At 40.7% G+C, this 22071-nt stretch overlaps 1 protein-coding gene across 4 annotated transcripts in view; it reads left to right on the top strand.

The window, feature by feature from the left end:
- USP34 (ubiquitin specific peptidase 34) overlaps positions 1-20841 on the top strand; it is a 317003-nt gene extending 296162 nt beyond the window's left edge. For 3 of the 4 annotated variants that reach the window (XM_073628084.1, XM_073628085.1, XM_073628088.1), the window contains 9 exons: positions 151-258; positions 2988-3092; positions 6077-6201; positions 13173-13296; positions 14091-14170; positions 14885-15025; positions 15112-15255; positions 17974-18133; positions 19562-20841. In XM_073628084.1, coding sequence (XP_073484185.1) covers positions 151-258; positions 2988-3092; positions 6077-6201; positions 13173-13296; positions 14091-14170; positions 14885-15025; positions 15112-15255; positions 17974-18133; positions 19562-20172 — 1598 coding nt within the window. In that variant the 3' untranslated portion in view covers positions 20173-20841. The remainder of the gene's footprint in view (positions 1-150; positions 259-2987; positions 3093-6076; positions 6202-13172; positions 13297-14090; positions 14171-14884; positions 15026-15111; positions 15256-17973; positions 18134-19561) is intronic. The other variant, XM_073628086.1, reaches the window with a different exon arrangement.
- The last annotated feature ends 1230 nt before the right edge of the window (positions 20842-22071 follow it).

The following is a 22071-nucleotide window of genomic DNA, read 5'->3' on the forward strand; positions in this document are numbered from 1 at the left end:
TCTGCATCTCCACAAGGTAATACTTAAAATCTGGCCTGTTAGGACAGGAGTTGAGAACCACTGGTGTATGTGAAGCTGCATATATCATGGTGAGCGCATCCAGCTTGTTTGTATTTCATTCACAGATTCTGATTTCTTTTGTTTTCACAGATGTAAAGCAGGCCCTGATTCAGTGGCAGGAACGCATTGAATTTGCTCACAAACTCTTAACCTTGTTAAATTCCTACAGTCCTCCAGAACTGCGAAATGCCTGCATAGGTAAACCATTTCTTTATGCTGTTTAATTACAAAATGTAAACGAATCACAAGGTCGGATCCAGAGGGAATTCGTATTTAACAGTAGATAACAAAGCTGAAGACTTCCTTAACCACTTCCATACAGGGCATTTTTACCCCCTTCCTGCCCAAGCCAATTTTCAGCTTTCAGCGCTGTCGCACTTTGAATAACAATTGCACGGTCATACAACACTGTACACAAATTTATCATTTATCATTTTTTTATCATTTTTTCCCCCACTAATAGAGCTTTCTTTTGGTGGTATTTGATCACCTCTGCGTTTTTTATTTCTTGCGCTATAAACAAACAAGAGTGACAAGTTTGAAAAAAACACAATATTTTTTACTTTTTGCTATAATATCCAATTTTTTTTTTTTTTTTAAACAAATTTTTTCCTCAGTTTAGGCCGATATGTATTCTGCTATATATTTCTGGTAAAAAATATCGCAATAAGCGTATATTTATTGGTTTGCGCAAAAGTTATAGCGTCTACAAAATAACGGGATAGATTTATAGCATTTTTATTATTATTTTTTTTTTTTTTACTAGTAATGGCGGCGATCTGCGATTTTGATCGTGACTGCGATATTGCGGCAGACATATCGGACACTTTTGACACATTTTTGGGACCATTCACATTTATACAGCGATCCGTGCTATAAAAATGCATTGATTACTGTATAAATGTGACTGGCAATGAAGGGGTTAACCAGGAGGGGCGCTATAGGGTTAATCGTGTTGCTAGGGAGTGATTCTAACAGTGGGGGGAGGGGACTCACAAGGGGAGGAGACCGATCGGTGTTCCTCTGTACAAGGAACACACCATCGGTCTCCTCCCATCTGACAGGACGTGGATCTGTGTGTTCTGCTCGATTACCGGGCAATCGCGGGTGCCCGGCGGACATCGCGGCCGCCGGGCACGCGCACCGGGACCCGAGTGACGCGGCGAGCGCGTGCTGCCGGCAGCGCGCGCGTCCCCTGGGGGACCAGGATAACAGCTGCACCGTCCCGCCGTCATATGACGGTGGGCGGGCAGCAAGTGGTTAAAGTGGATGTAAACCCTCACATATACTCAGTGAAATGAACGGCCTCGGATGATACACAGAGATGAAACAAATACTCCTACATAAGTTTTACATTATATTTGTTGTCTACAGCTTTATATACTGTTTACAAAGTGCACGTCCTGTTAGAATTTTCTCTTCCTGATTCACCTGTGGGTGTGGATTCTTGCCATACACTTGCTGTGAATAGATCAGCTCTCTGCTAATCTATTTATAGCACCCACCCTGACACAAAATTCAGACTGGTTTTATCACAGTTGACGGAGATCTTGTCAGAAGTTATCATGCTGATAACAGAAGAACGGAGCAGGAGAAAGCCACCGGACCTAGGGCTTTGAAGAGAGATGAGAAAACCCTGCAGATATATGTGCCCAGCTCAAATTTTTATGAATGGGGTTTACATCCACTTTAATCCCAGAAATGTATACATTTGTATCTTTCAAAGTTCACCGAACATTTTTTGAGCAGTAAAAATTCTTTTAAAGTGATTGTAAGGGTAATTTTATTATTTTTTTAAAATAACAAACATATCCTACTTACCTCCACTGTGCAGCTCGTTTTGCACAAAGTGGCCCCGAACCTGCTCTTCTGGGGTCCCCGTCAGCTCTCGCTGCTCCTCCCCGCATCAGATAACCCCCTGAGAGAAACGCTCTCACGGGGGATTACCTTGTGGGCACGCTCCCAATTCCAGCATTCGGCGTCCACAGAGGCTGAATGCAGGACTTGGCCCCACCCCCCGGCGCCCTCGTCATTTGATTTGATTGACAGCAGCGGGAGCCAATGGCTGCGCTGCTATCAATCTATCCAATCAAGAGGCGGGAGCCCGTGGAGAGAGAGACAGCGCATCCCCACCGACTGAATGAAGGGGTTCAGGTAAGTAAAACGGGGGCTAAGGGGCCAGTGACTGCCAGGTGAAAAAACACGAACCTCTACAACCCTTTTTAACCTTTATAGTTTATATGATTTATTTTTAATGGGTTTTTTTAAAAAAAAAGGCATTTGATGTCCAAAAGACATGGCCCCTGTTGAAACTACCTGTCAGCTGAAAATAAATGTTTCATCATAGGAAATGTAAGAGTCTTGTGGCTTTGGCTGGTTTGACATATCTATAAAATATATCAGTGTTTGCCAGGTCTGCAATACCTTGGAAGATTGGTCAGATGTTTAGGGGATTTTTCTGCTTTAACATATTGCTCCTGTGACTGGTAACTTTCTGAATCAAAACAGTGTGTTCAGTAAATTGATAGTGATCAGTGCTTAGGGGCCAGTATTGCTCACTGCGGTTTAGTAGTTGTTTGTAGCCCTGTTTATATACTCATATGTATGTTCATGTGCAGGCTCCTATGTGCTTTTAAGCAGGCAAAGTGGATACTTGCATGTATGGGCATTCCCGCAGGCATTTAATGGTATAATGTTGTTGTGTTTAATCACTGATTATTTGAAATGTTAACAGCTTTTATATGTGGACTATGGTTTTTTTTTTTTTTTTTTTTTCTTTTTCTTTTTCTACTAGGGGTCTTCAAAGAGTTTCCAAAAAGAGTTAAAAAAAAAAGTTTGGAAACTTTTTTGACGAACCCTCTTATTTTGCCATTGATTGTGTGCAATTTTCACAGAATTGTAACAAGTTACTTCTGTATCATTTTTAGATGTCCTAAAAGAACTTGTGCTGCTGAGTCCTCATGATTTTTTGCACACACTTGTTCCATTTTTACAGCACAACCATTGTACATACCATCATAGCAACATCCCAAGTAAGTGTTGTTTTTTATTTTTTATTAAATGATTTATTATTATTATTATTATTATTATTATTATTACTAAACAGGAAAGAGGCATTCAGCATAAAAATGTTAGATCTTTTTAAGATGATCATCAACTGTGTTATCAACATCTGTTAATGATCTATATTCATTTTGTTTTCATCCTAGTGTCTTAAAACATAGTAGTACTATGTTTCAAGGTGCTAGATTATATATAGGGATGTGGCATTTATGTTATATGTTTATATCATATCATATCATTTATATCGTGCAAATTATATTTGGGTTTGTATTAAACACAATTTAAGAATTTTATTCCTCCTAGGATTATATTTTTCAACCTCACAGCAAAGTATTCTTCCAGACACATCCACTGTGTTAAAAAAAAATGTAAAGGCTTTTTTTTTTTTTTTTTTTTAAACCTCCCTGGCGGTATGATTATTTCGGATTTTAGGTGCTGAAAGCGGTACAATTATTTTGCATGTAAATTTGGCGTTTTATATTGTAGGCCTGTAATTCTTAACAATAACACACTTAAATCTGTCCAAACAAGAGTCTAGTAGATATCCCGGGTATGATAAAGTTTGAAACACAAAAACATAAATTATAATATAATAAATAAAAATAAATAATTAAAAAAAATAAAAATAAATAGTAATAAAATAAATTTTCCCCACGATTCACTATCGCTCAATTCTGCAAGTGTTCTAATTTACTATCGCTGTTTTCTAGCTGGTCTAAAGCCACTTTTGACATAAAGGGACACTTTTTGGTTGCCATGGACAATCTCCAGTTTCAAGGCAGAAAGAACAGTATATCTCACATAAAAATGCATGCAGGGCATGGGTCAAAGCACTGGGGACAAAAGGGATGTGAAATGATTTCATACAGTACTGTAATCTGTAAGATTACAGTACTGTATGTGTTATGATTTTTACTTTTTTTTTAATTTGCCGCCAGGCTCCGCCCCCGTGCGTCGCGTCGCTCGCAGGGAACGGAGCCTGGCACGGAGAGGCTTCGGGCAGAGGACGGAGCCCACGGACACTGCGGGGGACATCGCAAGATCCCGGGGACAAGGTAAGTAAAGCCACACCAGGATCCTGCGATGTAATCCCGAGTGTGGCTCGGGGTTACCGCTAATGGTCCTGAATTTTAACCCCGAGCCACACTCGAGAAAACCGCCAGGGAGGTTAAACCACCTCAATACTGGGCACTTTTACTACCTTCCTGCCCAGGCCAGTTTTCAGCTTTCAGCGCTGTTGCACTTTGAATAACATATGTACAGTCATGCAACACTGCACCCATATGAAATTTTTATCATTTTCTTGAGACCGTTTTCTGTTGGTATTTAATCACCAGATTTTTTTTTTTTTTGCTTAAAAGAAAAAAAGCCAACATTTTTGAACAAAAAAATAAAATTTAGCAAATAAGTACCTTATTTTTCTTAACTGATGTGCACTGATGAGGCGGCACAGATGGGCGCTAATGGGACTGCACTGATGATCAGGGACTTGATTATCTGTGTAAATGTCCCCTGTCAAACCTGTCGGTTACCAGCTCTTCTCTCCTCATGCTGTGACGGTGTGTGAGGAAAGGAATGCCGATAACGAGCATGTTTGTTTACATGTGATTGTATACAGCTGATCACATGGTAAAGGGCCGCTGTGATTGGCTTCTTACAGCGCTTAGTGTTCAGCTGTGTCTAAAGGACACAGTGATCAGAGCATGCCCGGAGCAAGAGAGTTGCGTAGTAATGAATTAGTTAATCTGATCACAAATGTGCATGTCTATCACTAGTCTTTTTTAAACCTCAACAGAGAAAAGATTTTACTCAAGTTTTGACTCGTTTGCAAGCTAAACAAACATTTACAAAATATTGCAAAACAGCTTTATCTCTGTTAGTATCTGACTGGTTTCAGGAAATTACCAATGTTGACACAAACAAAACATGAAGAACATCAAGCTTAACCAATCTCAAAAATGTAACCACACGGAAGATTAGTATGAATATTTGTTTTTCTCTAGTTGTGATGTAAGTTTTTGCAAATTGGTCAGTCGCACGTAAAATGAGTAAATAGTTCTCCCACCATGTGTTGTAGTAAATAAACTGCTTCCATGCCCATGTGGCATGCACAGGTTTTTACTCTTTATTACCAAATATATATTCGGTTACCTGTGAGAGTCCTAGGCCAAGGGTGCTCAACCTGGGGCCCACAGAGCCCTCTGATGTGGCATGCAACCTCAAACCAGGGAAGTGCATAACCATGCTCTGGGATAGCAGATCAGCGATTAATGGGTTGCCGACCCGCCATCAGAGTGCATGGAGCACCAACTCCTGTCGCAGGCGCAGTCATACCAAGTGCACTTCACCCGGGACCTTTCTAGCAGCCTGGGGAGCGATGCCAGCAGAAGCTGGAATAGGAAAGGTCAACGTATTAAACATCACATACACTGCACTTTTGCAATGGGCATATTTGCAAAAAAAAAAGGGGGGGGTTTATCAGTCTGCTTTCACACTGATCCACAGGCGCAGTGCACCTTCGGCTTTCCTGTGGGTTAGCTGCATGGAGCCATAGGCTTCTATTACAGCCTGCAGGTTTGGTGCGCTTTCTGAAAGTACACCACACCTGCAAGATGTAATAATAGTCTGTGGCAAAGCACAGGAAAGCTGCAGGTGCACTGCGCTGTACCCGCTATCAAATCACTTCAAAAAGGTTGAGCACGCCTGTCCTGGGCTGATCAGATTATCTGCATATCTCTACCTCTTTCTGTAGGAATAAAGAAACATCCTTAACCTTTTCTCCTTTTAATATAATGGGCGGCTTTACCAGCAGGGAGGTTCAGGTGATGATAGGTGGTGGCTGTTTTGAAATGTATAACAACACCCTTTGCTTTGCATATGCCTAGATTGAATTGCCCTGGTTTGTTACCCGTTTATTTTAATTATTGTTTTTTTTTTTTTTTTCCCCCCCCAGTGTCTCTTGGTCCATACTTTCCATGCCGTGAAAACATGAAACTAATCGGAGGAAAAAGCAATATTCGCCCCCCTCGTCCAGAACTTAACATGTGCCTCTTGCCTACAATGGTTGAATCCAGCAAGGTGGGTATAATATAGATGAGCTCAAAAATGCAAAATGTCCTCCACACTGTCCTGGCCACCAAGAAACACAAAACAATGTAATGGTATCCTGTCTGTCATATAGTGATGTACTGTGAAATCTTTAGGGGGACAAAACATAGACCCATCATTTACAATTCCCCATTGAGATGCATCAATTTAGGCAGTAAGGTTGCCAACTGTCTGTTAATTTACAGACAGTTTGTAAAAATCAGCACTGAAATCACTATAGGCACTTGGGGATGCTGAGAATGCTAGGTGTAGTTTACTATTAGGCATTCTTTCAGCTTTCTTTTTTTTTTTTTTTTTCCCTAGTCCTAGAGGAAAATAACACTGAGGCTGCACCTTTCAACCCTCAGTGTGGGATTGAGAGGTGTGCTAGAGCAGAGCAAATTGTGAGCTTTTATTATATCCGAATTAGGAAACATTTGTTGTGCACACAAAGAGATGCAAATCTGTACATAATACTAGTGAACAAAGGTGCCTTACGGTGGTGTCCACCAAATTCTGGAGTTTTAACTTAAACTCCATTTTCAGAGAAATGTACTTTATATGACATACTTGTAAATGAAATCAGAAAAGCTTTATAAAATAGTCATTCATATTTGAATTTCATGCTGCCAGATATTTAATAAATTACAGATAAGATAAGAAACTTGTGAGCGGCTATAAAACCTAGATATATTAAAGCTTTTACAGCTACTGGTACCTATCCACACTCTCATATAAGCGTGGCTCAAACTATTTTAATTCATAAAATGCATGTGAAAACTCAACTCCTTTCATATAAAATCATGCAATACAGTATTTTAACTAAAACAATAACAGACTCTTGAAATCAAATTCTGTGTGGTTTCTGTAAACAAATGTCCTGATTTCTTAAAGACTCAATCAAATGATTTAATATCTAGCAATTGTACTTATAATGGTTATCTTCATACATGTGCAGCCACCACCATCAGATGTGCCCTCACCTGAAATGTAGGACCATATATATTATGTATGGCCAAATACACTTGTGCCCTATACGGGATGAATAATGGGACTTCCAGACTCTTCAGATCATTCAGACCTGAAATGGAATAATCCTTATTTGTTTTATGGTACTTTCAATTTAACACCTTCCCATCCGGCCTATAGCAGATTGATGGCTGGGCAGGACTTTCCTCCTTCGGAGTGGACCTCATGAGACATCCTCTCAGAAGGAACTGCTATTTTGTGTGGAAAAAAAAAATGATAAAGCTTTCTTATGGGTACTGTGTTGCATGACCGTGCAATTGTCATTCAAAGTGTGACAGCACTGAAAGCTAAAATTTGGCCTGGGCAGGAAGGGGGTAAAAGTGCCCTGTATTGAAGTGGGACAAGCAGATTTCCACCCAAAAGGGGAAGCGCTGCTTGTTTGCTACTTTTCCACCTCCACTGCCACATTTAGCACCTTTTAGGGGGAACGGGTACCTGGTTTTGACAGGTCGGCCCACTCTTTCTTCCCCCGCCACCGGGCCATTCATAAAGCGCAGCGCACTTTGCGCATGCACAGTAGAGAACTAGCTGTGAAGCCACAAGGCTTCACTGCCGGTTTACCTTTAGAAGGAATGGCGGTGGCAGCACCCGAGAGCCGAATGAAAAATCGTCTGGGGTGCCGACATCGTAGGATCCCTGGACAGGCAAGTGTCCTAATATTAAAAGGCATAAGATACAGTATTTGTAGCTGCTGACTTATAATTTTTCCGTTGGGGGTGGCTGAAGCTCCGCTTTAAGGTAACCTTAATCTCTCCTCCTCCACCCGACTATATGAGAAATGTCGCTAAATAGTTTTTCATTTAAAACGGATGATTTGTCACATGCATGCAACAGGCTACTAGTCACATTTATTATAAATATAAACAGGGCATTCAAAACATTTCCCATATATTATAATTCCTTCAATGCTTTTAACCACCGTGACCTTTTCCATCACTTGTGGTGCTGCACCCTTTACAGATGTGTTTGCACCTGGGATTAATGACCAAGCCCTCACTGCATGGTCATTATGAACATGAGTCCCCTTTAAATATACATGCATGTACCATTCTGCTTTTTCAATTGGTGTATGGGATACCAACACAGTGTTCTTTGATATACCAGGTCACGTGCCCTTTCAGGCAGCAATTTCCAATCCCTCCTTCACTCGGCCGCCTGGATTTTCTGTAGAATTCTGCTGTAAAATCTCTGTACATACATTGATCTGGCTTGGTCTCCCGTATCTTGGTTGTCTGATCCCTCTCAGATGTCCCCGAGCCAACATGGGTCTTCCATTAAAGGAATTCTAATATTTGGGAAATGTTTTGAATGCCTTGTTTATATATATATATATATATATATATATATATATATATATATATATATATATATATATATATATATATATATAAAATAAATGTGAGTAGTAGCCTGTTGGATGTATGTGATGAAGTATCAGTTTTAAATTGTAAGCCCTTGTTCACCAAAGGATTATATATATATATATATGTGTGTGTGAGCTACAATAAAGTGCAAAAGGCAATGTGAAAAATATTATTATCAAAAAAAAAGCCCATAAAAGTGACTGAAAAATCTTCATATATTAATGTGACTTGATGTGAATGCTTGACCTCGTGATACCCGTCACCTCTAGTAAGAGGAAGGCTTACCGGACCACCAGCGACACACCCCCCCCTTATTCAGGGAGGTCAGAAAGCGCAAATTGGATCACAGATCCCCAGCATGGAACTCCCGATCTCCCGGACTTCCTAAATCTCCTGGGTGTCTCTTGTCAGTAACCTCTGTCTCAGATGGTTTCTCAATCATGGTAAGTATCCCAAGTGTTCAAAGATTGTGCAAATCTTCCAGTGCCACATAACTCATTTATATTGTTTCCATAAACGTCCGCAGGTCAGCACTCACCTGTAGTCTGGGAGCTGTCTTCCCGTCATGCACCGGGCATAGGGTGCTCATGTGCCCCCTGCGACTTCACCTCTATATTTACAGCTCTACGGGTGGCTGCAGGAGGCAATACAATGCAGAGTCAGAGCAAGCTGGAACAGTTCCAGTGGTGGCTGCACATGTATGAAGATGACCATTATAAGCATAATTGCTGGTGGTGAAATAATTTTGCAAGAAAGCAGGTTGGATTGAGTCTTTGGGAAATGAGGACATTTGTTTAAAGAAACCACGCAGAGTTTGATTTCAGGGGACTGTTTTGGTTAAAATACTGTATTGTATGATTTTATGAAAGGAGTTGAGTTTTCACATGTGTTTAAGTTATAAGGGAAGTCAGCGCTGCACTTTTTATGATTAACTAACTTCAATAAAATGCTTGTGAAGTTGAATTCATTGTACACTGTTCTTTGTGACCCATATCGCTTGGTCCTAATCGCGACTCCTAAATTTCACCTGAAGTTCAGTTTAAGAATCTTTTTAGAAATTAAATCTGAAACCGCAATGTGGCAATAGTCCTAATATGCCATGCAGGTTATTTCTAATACTTATAGTGACTTTAACATGTTTAAATAGCCAAACCTCTACCTCTGGACGAGGCATTAGTTCTCCGTAATGGATTAAAAGCGCCCAGTTTTTGGTATACCCTTAGTTTGATTGTAAAGTAAAAATCAAGGCTGTTTGCTTGTTCTGGGTATTGTTTATATTCTTTAACCACTTGACCTCCTGAAGATTTACCTCCCCTTCCTGACCAGGCCATTTTTTGGTAAACGCCACTGTGTTACTTTGACAATTGTGTGGTCATCCGACACTGCACCCAAATAAAATTTGTCCTTTTTTTTTCACCCACAAATAGAGCTTTCATTTGGTATTTGATCACCCTGCGTTTTTTATTTTTTGCGTTATAAACAAAAAAAGACTGACAATGTTTTCTTAAAAAAAAAACCCAAAACAATATTTTTTACTTTCTGCTATAAAACATATCCAATAAAAAATTTAAAAAATCTTATTTCTTAATACATTTAGTCCAAAATGTATTCTGCTACATATTTTTGGTGGTTTGCGCAAAAGTTAGTGTCTACAAACTATGGGATATATACGTGAATTTTTATTTATTTTTATAGCGAGACTGAGATATTGCAGCAGACAGTTGGACACTGACGCCTTTTGGGAACCAGTGACACGAATACAGTGATCGGTGCTAAAAATATGCACTGTCCCTGTTCTAATGACACTGGCTGGGAAGGGGTTACATGTGTGCCAACCAGTGTTTGCGTACTGTGTAGGACTTTCACTAGGGGAAGTAATAGTATAAAAATAGAATAATTCCTAGTAATAGGAATAGTAAAATCTATTACTTCCCTGCTGACAGGACAGGGCTCTGCCTTGTTTACATAAGCAGATCCATGTCCTGTGTAAATTCATGATGATCCCGGGGTGCTGGCAGTAATCCATTGGCCAGTGAGTGACATCTGCTGTGTTTAAATACAGCAGGGCTGGGTCACTGGAGGCACACACACACACACACTCCCCCTACCTGGAAGCGTCAGATCAGTTATTAGGTATGTGATCTGTCGCAGCCAAGCTGCTGTATATCTCGGTTATACGGTTGGCAAGCAGTAAATATCGAGGACTGGTTCACACCACTGTGCATTTTTGGCAACCTATTTATTTAAATTGGCTGCCGAACACGCAAAAAGTACAACAGTCGCAACTTTTAACCACCGGCCCATAGCCGAATGACGGCTGCAGGGCGGTTGCTTAACTCTGGGAGGACGTCATATGACGTCCTCCCGGAATTCCCCTCTCCCGCGCCCCCTGGGGCGCGCACCCGAGCACATCCGGACCCGGCGGTCCACGGATCCCGGTAAATGGGCGCTGATCGCGGGCGTTTACCATGTGATCGTGCCGTCAAATGACGGCGCGATCACATGTAAACAGACCGGCGTCATCTGATGACGCCGGTTCCTCTCCTCCCAAAACGCGCTGCACCAAACCGCTTGGTACTGCGCTTCGTTGGCTTCAACACGCGCATGTTCTCTACATGACCAGGCCATTTTTTGCTATTTCACACTGTGCTATTTTAACTGGTAATTGCGTGGTTCTGCAACACTGTGCTCAAACGAAATTGATATCCTTTTTTCCCCACAATTAGAGCGTTCATTTGGTGGTATTTGATTACAATTGTGTTTTTAATTTTTTTTACTATAAACGAAAAAGGGGAATACGTTTTGAAAACCCAAATTTTTTATTTACTGCTATAAAACATGTCCAATTTTAAAAAATCAAATTTTTTCATACATATAGAGTTTTTTCACACTTAAAAATAATGCAATTTCCATTGCAACTTTGGATGAGTGTGACTTTGGCTTTGATAAATGTGATAGTTTTGTTTGTGCTCCACAAAGTTAGAAAACAAATTAAGGCAAACAAATTTGTCTTTCTTTTCTAACGAATTACACATTTTCAGAAACATTCAAATGGTTAGATAGTGGAAAGTCGTTAGAAAACAAATTAAGCCAAACAAATTTTTCTAAGAACTTTCGAACCATTCGAATGGTTCTGAAAATGTGTAATTCGTTAGAAAAGAAAGAAAAATTTGTTTGGCTTAATTAGTTTTCTTTCTTTTCTAACAAATTACACATTTTCAGAACCATTCGAATTGGTTGAAAATTCATCGACCGATTCAAATTCTGTGCTGGTTGTTAACGTGTGGGTCAGGAAGCTGGCCTTCACGTCCTTAACCAATGACTCCTCAGCTGACAGTAGGTTTCCCCACTGACAGCTGAATGTAAAATAAATTAGCGTGGGGTCCCCCCTCCACCTCCAATGCATTCCAGGCCCTTTGGGTCTGGTATGGTTTTTAAGGGGACCCCAACACCACAATTTTAAGAAAACTACGTGGGGTCCCCCCCAAAATCCATACCAGACCCTTATCCGAGCATGCTGCCCTGCAGGCCAGGAAGGGGGGGGAAATTAGCCACCCCCTCCTGAACCAGCCGTGTGACAGCTCTTAAATAGCTAAGGGGCCCCTTGTGACATCACCGACCCAGCATGCTCTCGGTTGGTGGCCACAACCTTTAGCTATTTAAGAGCTGTCATGCGTTGGAGCAGGCAAACGGCGGGAGTGTTCATCGAAAATTAAGGTTTTTGGTCTTCTTTTTTTTTTTTTTTTCGGGGTGACAGCGTGATTAACGATAAATTTTATTTACTTTTTTGGGGTTTACATTGAGGTCTATGCAGCTCAGGTTGCATGAAAGTCAGACCAAAACACAGTGCATTAACTACTTTGAAGTCGCTGTGAGTTGAAGTCACATAGATATAAATAGTTATCATTGGGAAACATGGGGTGCGACTTGTATGACTTTGGGGTACAAGTGTGAATGGGACCTTAGGCCAAAATGTATTCTGCTACATGTTTTTGGTGGAATGAAATCCCAATAAGTGTATATTGATTGGTTTGTGTGAAAGTTATAGCTTTGCACAGTTATGCACAGATACATCAATCTAAGTAGATGAAAAGAGGAATAAACCAGGGACACAGAACTATAAATAAGATGAAAAAGGTCTGCAGTATCAGTAATATAAATAGAATGCATCATTTTCTTTGACTAAAGATATGAATTTAGGCTGTAGAAAATATATAGAATAGAGGCTAATTAATACTGACTACATTGAGGTCATAGTAGAAGCTAAAGATAAAATTGTTCCCATTATTTGAAACCGGTTCCCAGGTTTATCCTAGACTCTTCTTTCCTTTCTTCCACCATCGGACAAAACTCGCAATCTCTTCTGCCAGCCTCTCAGAAGCCCAACTGTCCTTTCTGTGTTTGTCACCAGCTAATCTCAGTAGATGATGTGGGGCTTGGAAGATGTTAGGAGAAATCTAACTTCTTACAAGTTGCATCTTTCTTTCTAAGCATGAAGAATTCCCAGAATTATCATCTATTTGTGGTACTAACCATAAAACCTGTTTTTTTTTTTTTTTTTAATTTTAGGGTAAAGATGATGTGTATGACCGCATGCTGCTAGATTACTTGTCTTCATATCACCAGTTTATTCATCTCCTTTGCCGTGTAGCAATCAATTGTGAAAAGTTTACAGAAGCTCTGATAAAGCTGAGTAAGTAAATCTTATAAAATAGACATGTAGTAGTTTAAGTAGGTCATCACTACAGATGTGAGGTCTTTGATGTAATATGTATTTCTTCTCTGTGTCAACAGAGCATTGTCTGTGGGTATGACTTTTATGTTGTTCACTTCTTGGACTAATATAATTTAAAGTGGTTGTAAATCCTGTACAACCACTTTTGCCTACAGGTAAGCCTATATTAAGACTTACCTATAGGTACTGGAAATGGTTTAGGAGATATTTACCATATACGCTTGTGCCGATATCATCGGCGCAGGCACACTGAAGAAAGGGCACGATTTCTATAGCGCCTATGCCGTGACCGCTGGAGCCTTGGGCCTTTAACTGATGCAAAAAAACTACTAACCTAAGCATCAGTGGCAGCCTAGAGGGGCAACATTCCACTCCAAGGAGAAATTTTAGGCGTTGTATTTCAAATATAGAGAAAATTAACATCTCTTAAAAAAAAAAAAAAAAAAAAAGGAAAGGCAACAGAGGCAAAAGCAAGAAACAGTAGAATGGAAGAGGGAAGTGGAGGAAAAAGGGGTAAAGAGGAGGACAGTGGACCAGGCTGCAACCGGAGTTCCTGGATAACACAAGGGCAACTGTAGGGTTGTGAGCAATGCAGGATCCATAATTGTGAGTTTGTAGGCATGCCAAGTGGCCCAGACCTTGAGAAACTTGTCACGGGTACCCAAAAGACTGCTAGACAGTTTTTTATCAATCATGAAAGCATGCATATTGTCGTCTTCAAGTTCAGGCTCACTTCTTTACTTTCTTTGCAGGTATCTTAATTGCATATGAAGGGCTCTCATTACATCTTGCATTATTTCCTAAACTCTGGACAGAATTATGCCAAACGCAGGTATGATAATGTGTTGCATGAACAAGTCAGTCTTAAAATGCACATTTCTTGAAGACCCATTTTATTATATAGGCCAAACAGTAGCTGTAAGAAGCTCCCCCCCATCACCATTTACATTTTCCTCAAAATATTTAGATGGCAGCTGTTAAAACTCAGATAGGAAATCAGATTTTAGAGGTAATGTCAATTTTTACACACATTGTCTTGATACAGTGCCTTTCCAGATTGGCTGGAATTATACTATTTGACTCTGCAGTCAGCCAATGGGAAAAAACAAATAGTCCTACCCTATAGGGAAAGGAAGGATGAAGAAGTTGATAGTAAGTGGATGTTTGTAAACAGTTTTCACAGCTGCCAGCTAGATACTGCTAGAGATCTGTGGCCATTGGAAAGGGTGCAAATAAGCACTTGTATGTAGTGATCTTTTATCTCACTTTGGGCTACACAGACAGGTTTATGGGATTATATGCTCTGCCTATAGCAAGGGGTGGTAACACAAAGAGAGAGTTTGTAGAGAGAACCCTTTTATAATCCCTTGGGGGGACACCACTAACACTGCATATGACTTTTCCTTGTTTGTGCACCCTAGATTTCTTTTAGTTTGGGGTTTTCTTTCTTTCACCTGAAATCAGTCGCTGCAGTGAGCTAAGGCTCTGAAACCTTGTTTTTTTTTTTTTTTTTTGTTTCCTAATCTCTGGATCTATTAACCTGCAGACTCCACTGGCAAAAAACTGCATCAAGTTGCTGTGTGAGGATCCTGTTTTTGCAGAATATATTAAAAGTATTCTAGTGGATGAGCGTGTTTTCATCAACAACAATGTGGTATACACATTCCTCACCCATTTCTTGGTAAAGGTATGTATGATCATGTTTTTTGTAGGATGAGCTGTCGCCACCTTATAAAATTTGTATACAATAATTTTTTTTCCCTTACCTCACAGGTTCAAAATCAGGTCTTCTCAGAAACAAACTGTGCAAGCCTCATTAACACCATTATTACACATGTCATTAATCAGTATCAAAATGTGGAGTCCGACTTTATCAGCAGGATTGAAATTTCCAAAGCAAGCAGCACTTTAAATGGGGTAAGGCAGTAACATGGTTTCATTTGTGTTTTTTTTTTCTGCCCCTTATAAACTGCAGCCAAAACAATTTCTTTTTTTTTTAAAAACTAACTCCGGATTAGGCTGGGGAAGGGGGAAAACTTCTTTCTAAGGAGGACACCGCATTAAGGCCCCTTTCACACTGGGGCGGTTTGCAGGCGCTATTGCGCTAATAGCGCCTGCAAACCGACCCCTGCTGTGCCTCCAGGGGCTTTCACACTGGAGCAGTGCGCTAGCAGGACAGGAAAAAAAAGTCCTGCTAGCAGACTCTTTGGAGCAGGGAAGAAGCGGTGTATACACCGCTCCTTCCCTGCTCCTGCCCATTGAAGTCAATGGGACAGCGCGGCTATACTGCCGGCAAAGCGCCTCTGCAGAGATGCTTTGCGGTGGTTTTTAACCCTTTCTCGGCCGCTAGTGGGGGGTAAAACCGCCCCGCTAGCGGCCACATACCGACAGTAAAGCGCCGCTAACAATATCTGCGCTTTACCGCTGACCCCGCCCCAGTGTGAAAGGGGCCTTAAAACTTGACCTTTTCTTATCACATCGTCAGCTTTTTCCTGTTGCTACTGAACAGGCGTCCCTATAGAACTAGAATAAAAATGTACATATCCAAAAAACATATCCAATAAAAAAAAGTGAAAAATCAAATTTCTTCATCAGTTGAGGCCAATATGTATTTTGCTACATGATTTTGGTAAAAAAAAAGTCCCAATAAGCGTATATTGATTGGTTTGTGCAAAAGTTCTAGCGTCTACAAACTTTGAAATACATAATGGAATTTTTTTTTTTTAATATACTAGTAATGGCAGCAATCAGTGACTTATAGTGGCACTGCGATATTGTGGTGGACATTCGGACACTGACACTTTTTGGGAACCAGTGACACTAATACATTGATCAGTGCTAAAAATATGCACTGTCACTGTACTAATGACACTGGCTGGGAAGGGGTTAAACAGTTGGGGCAATCAAAGGGTTACATTTGTGCCTAGCCAGTGTTTGTGTACTTTGTGCGGTACTAAGGGAAGTAATAGATTTTATTCCCTGCTTTGCGGGAAAAGAAATGATATCACTTCCCCACTGACAGGACAAGGCTCTGCCTTGTTTACATAGGCAGAGCGGCACTGTCCTATGTGAATCCATGATGATTGATGGGTGGTAGCGGTAATCCATTGGCCGACACCCGGTGATCGACATCTGTGTTTATCACAGCATGGCCAGGTCGCCGGCGGCACATGCCCCCTACCCGAAAGTGTCAGATCACCTACTAGGTACTTGATCTGGCGCAGCTGAGCCTTGCCACCATATATCTAGGTTATACAGCCAGCAAGCGGTTAAAGAGGTATTTTGTATTTTCACACAAGTCAGAGTGAAAACCATCTTAAAGTATGTCAAATGCAGGTCAGGAGGAGGTCAACTGCATCTTAAATGCACCTGTCAATTTGTAAATTATCTCGAAAGCATCTCAAACTGATGTAAGTTTGATGCCATAAGGTCAAAAAACCTAAATTATAGTTTACACTTGCAGTTGGGGTAGGGCTGGTTAGGGATAAAAATATGCAGTTAAGCCAAGTTTCTAGCGTCCACCTGCTCCCCCTAAGCTGCAAAGGCAGCCATATGAGGGTAAACACATACAAAAATGATCCATGCCATCTTGCTTGACAGGCAGTTCCGGACATAACCTATTTAAGAGAATGGGGCCATGTTGCAAACACATGCAGTGCAGACAGTTGTAGTGAAGGCTTTTAGGGTTTAAAACAGGCTGTAAACAGAAGATATAGCCACTCTTCAGAGGGCCAACTCATGTAAATGAGCCCCAATACAGCCATCTGGCTGCAAGTTCATACAAATTGCTTTACCTACTGGTGCCTTTTTCTCCAACAAAGGATTAGAGAGGAGTAGCAGAAGACTAATCACCTGAGCACAATGATATGGAACAATGCCGCCTGGATCACTTTGCTTTTGAACCTCTGTGCAGTTGGTTTTGCACAGAGCAGCCTGGATCCTCCTCTTCTCAGGTCCCTCTTCGCTGCCCCTAGCCCCTCCCCTCCTTTGAGTGCCCCTCAGCTAACAGCTTGCTACAAGGGGCACCCAAGCCGAGTTAGAGCTCAGTGTATCCATTCACACAGGGAGCCCTGACCTGGCCCTGCCCCACCCCCTCTCTCCCCTGATTGGCTGACTGACTTTGATAGCTGTGGGAGCCAATGGCGCCACTGCTCTGTCTCAGCTAACCAGGAGGAGTATCGTGGACATCGCTGGAGAGAAAATGGGCTTGGGTAGGTATTTAGGGGGGTGCTGGGGAGGCTGCTACACACAAAAGGTTTTTTATCTTAATGCAGAGAAGGCATTAAGATAAAAAATCTTCTGCCTTTACAACCCCTTTTAATTGAGAAAAGTACACACTATAGCGTTATATTCTTTGTTCATGTTTCAGGTCTGAGGTTTACAAACACTTGTGTTTTGTTTTGTTTTTTTTTCCTTTAAGATTTTTAACAAAGAGCTTGCTATATGACCATTTGATAATACAATGGCTTTTACCTTGCTATCAGTTACGTGAAGAATTCAATTAGTAATTGAATGTTTATTACATCAGCACTTGCATTGCCAGTGAAAATTGTGCCCCCTTTTCTGCACATCCGTGTATATTTTTAATGGTTTTATTGTTATAATAGCTTTTTCCCTTTACCTTTTGCCCTTTAGGATCTCAGAGCATTGACTCTGCTCCTCTCTGTTCACACTCCAAAACAACTCAACCCAGCCTTAATACCAACATTACAAGATCTCCTAAGCAAATGTAGAGCCTGCCAGCAGCAAAGAACCTCATTACAAGAGCAAGAATCCAAAGAAGGTAAAACAAAAGGTCAGTAATAAATACTGTTTTCCTCCTGGTAGCTGGAGGCTGTAACCTTAACAGATTCTTGCATCCGTTGCATATAATCACTTTCCAGTTTACCAAAGGGGAAAAGAACGACATATCACCCTAAATCTTTTCTTTTTATAGGAATGCACCTCTTCCAGGTATGACTATATAAGTCTTCATCAGTGGGGCAAACTCAGGAACCAGGATGTTTAACTAGTTGAGGACACTGGGCGTGCTACAAACATCCTAAAAAAAAAATCTTCAATAGTATAGGGCACGTGTAGCATGTCCAGTCTTTCTGCCCTGCTGGCTTGTTTGTCCTTTAAAAAAATTAAAAAAAAAAAAAAATATATATATATATATATATATATATATATATATATATATATATACACATGTTAGCTTTTTACCCTCATCTTAGACATTGACAAAGTTATTGCCAAATAAACAGGTTCAGAACAGGTGCAGAAATGTAAAAATTGCTGTGATATGTGTGTGTGTGGGGGGGGGGGGGTTAGCCATAGCCGCTAGCAATAATCACTGTGTGTTCTCCCAGATCGCTCCCTGCACAAGGCCACAGTAGGACTCCTTCAGATTTGCTGATTGTTCATGTGCAACATGAAACATGAGGAGTGTTCAGAGGGATAACTTCATCTGTTTACTGCTCCTATATTGTCCAGTCACAGGATGGGGATGGAGAGATAAACCATGCTGTGCTGCTTAACTGTAGCAGAGAAATATCTGCTTACCAATTTGACTCTTCTATCAGAGCTGTGCACATCGGAGGACTAGATGGGCAGAAATACAAAAAAAAAAACTTTTATATATATTTTGAGCTTTAGCCCTGTTCACACTGAATGCGGCTTTGAAATCGCACTACTTCAGTGCGATTTCAAAGCCATCGGTCAGTGCGATTTAAGTTGCGGCTTGCTGACATCTGTGTGACTTCATGCACCAACGTCTATGCAAGTCACACATGAAATCTTCAAACCTTTTCAGCACCTGTGCAAAGTCGGAGGCGCACTGATTTGAACGGTTCCATAGGCACAAATAGGTTGCGACTTGTCGTGCGATTTTAAAATGTCAAATCTCCTGACAAGTTGCTTCGGTGTGAATGGGGGCTTACACATGTATCTGTCAGACCCGTGATGGCTTCCCTGCTCTGAGACCAAAGTGTTGACCTGATACTCTCCTGGCCACAGGTCAGAATTTGACAGTTGTGAACCCAGAAGTGCTCAGAGCTCTTATAGGGTCAGTGCAGAGAGGAAGAGGTGCTACCATAAAATCATTGTTCTCAGTGCTGAGGGCAGAGATGTCCTATAACATATTGGTGTCACCATTTTTCATATACTCGATAGGAAATTAATAAAAGTGACTGTTCCGCACTACTGAAGACATTTTAAGTTGGACATTTTGTTATCTTTTTAGATGATGAAGGTGCTACTCCAGTAAAACGGCGGCGAGTTAGCAGCGATGAAGAACACATGGTTGACAGCTGTATGACTGATCTGAAAACAGAGCGTGAAGCATCTACCCCCACAAGCACATCTGACAATGAGACAAGAGACTCTTCAATTATTGATCCAGGAACAGAGCAAGATCCACCCTCGCCATCGCCGCTGTCTGCTAAAGAATACCGAATAGAAGTGCCGCCATCTCTCCCAGAAGACATACTGCCTGCGAGGCCACAGTCAACGGACGAGCAGCCTGGCTGCAGCGTGAAGTTCGAAGAGAGCAAAGAGGAGAAACCGCTCCAGAGCCCAAAGGAGACAAATGTAACAGAAGAGGACAGTGAGCTCCCTTCCACTTCCATTTCTGCAGTACTAGCTGACTTGGCAGACTTGAGGAGCTGTGATGGGCAGCCATCACCCACACAGGACAGCCAGGAGCTCAGCCTGTCATTAAACTGCGAGCATTCCAGGGGACTTTTTAGTCATGTACAACAAAATGACATTTTAGATACCCTGTGCAGGACCATTGAGTCCACCATTCTCGTGGTCTCAAGGATATCAGGAAAAGAAAACAAAGCTGCTTCTTGACATTAGTTGTAGCACGTCTGCTTTTAAATCTTTTTTTGTTTTTTTGTTTTTTTTAAGCTGTTTGTATACAAGTTTTGCAGTTCCTTTTCTTTTTGTTTCGATTTTGTGCTTCAGTTTGTCAAGTGCTTTCTGCTTGAATGGCAAGCTAGAATTTATATGCTTCATTCTTGTTCAGGCAGAAGTCAAGAAACAAAAGTTGCATCTGCAATTCACTTTGTTAAGGCCAATCATAATGGTTATGTTTTATGTAATTCAGGTTCGCTGTAGTGGCAATTCATTTAAATGGCCGCTTGGAAAAATAGGGGTGCATTTACCCCTCCTTGCCCAATATAATGTAATTTAAACTTGTCATTTTTACCGTGTATAATATGGTGTCCTCTGTGCCAGTTTTGTACCTTATAATAGAGGCAGTTGCCTCAATTCGCTGTGGTTCTTATTATCAAAATTAAGTTTACTTGTACTAAACCACAAGAAATTTGATTCTGTAAAGAATCCTCTCTAGCTGTGGCCTGGCAGTATATATGGTGCTTTATTTAACAGAATACCTGTGGAGGAAATAAAGCACACTTGATGTAAAAAAGAAAAAGACAAAAAAAGTAATTGTTTTATTTTATTGACATGATTGATCGCTATTCTGTGCACTTCATTAAACTAATTGTGACAACTTTTCATTTTTGTGTATATTGGCCTCCTTTTCGAATTTCTGTAGACACACCACATTATACTGACCTAGTACATTAAGGTTTGTTTGTACATTAATGTATTTGTTTCCCAGGAAACACGAGCCCCACCCTGTTCAGGTTGTCAAAGAGATTTTTTGTTGAAGCGAAAAGGAAAAGAAATTGCATTTTGTTTTTAATAAAAAAAATATATATATATTTAGTTTGTCTAAAAGAGATATGAAAACTTTAGTGAACATTGTTACAAAACTACCTATTTTAAATCTGTTCTGCCACGGTTCGTCCTGAAGAATATAAATATATTAATAAAAAAAAAATCTCTTGTTCAGTGACTCTTATTGAGTCCACAAAATATAGCCTTGTTTTATAACCTGGTTGCCATAAGACTTTTTTTTTTTTTCTTCGTGTGTGTGCGCTAAGATTTTTCCATAAGTTAGGTATATTTAGTTAAGCTCTACAAGAACTCATCTTGTTAACCCAGCAGGTTCTTTGTTTCATCTTCCAAACAGAAAGGATTAAATCTAATTTGTTGCTACTGACAAGTAGTGTGTCATAAATGGAGATCAACAGTGTTCGGAGACCTGCCCACATGGACCATTTAGAGCTCATTCAGCTGAGTGGTGAATAGTCTTACAGAGGAATACGTCCATCGTCCCGGACGTCCCTTCCCTTAGCTGCATCGTTTCTATGGATTTTTGGAGCTGTCATTTATACTCAGCCATAGACCATGCCAAGCAGAAAATGCTTGGGTCTTTGCATGCCAGTTTCCATTCTTGTGCTTTGCTAGAATGAGAATTTCATTAGTTTGTGGATTTTGTCACTGGTACAGCAAAGGCTGACCCAAGTGCAGAGTAATGGCAAAGTGTGGAACACCATCTTCAAAATGTAGATCAGAGATCATCTAGATGAACCCTAGAGCTAAATTCAGATGCATTTTTCCAGTTGGTGGTTTTGTGACCAACAGTGCTTCATACATGAGCATTTTACACAACTGTCATATACACAAAACCATGCTGTTTATCAGATCATTGTGGAACATTTATAAGTCTTACAGTGGAGTTCCAGTCGTTTTTGTGTTTAAGTCAGTAGCTACGAAAAGTGTATCTGCTGACTTTTAATAAACACACGTCTCATGATCCAGCGATGCGGCCACCTGAACCCTTGGTTCTCTCCCCGGCGCTGGCATCACAAGTGTGGCACCTGGCTGTGACAACTTGCG

The sequence above is a fragment of the Aquarana catesbeiana genome, linkage group LG04 (genome assembly GCF_042186555.1).
Source record: "Aquarana catesbeiana isolate 2022-GZ linkage group LG04, ASM4218655v1, whole genome shotgun sequence".
NCBI lineage: Eukaryota > Metazoa > Chordata > Amphibia > Anura > Ranidae > Aquarana > Aquarana catesbeiana.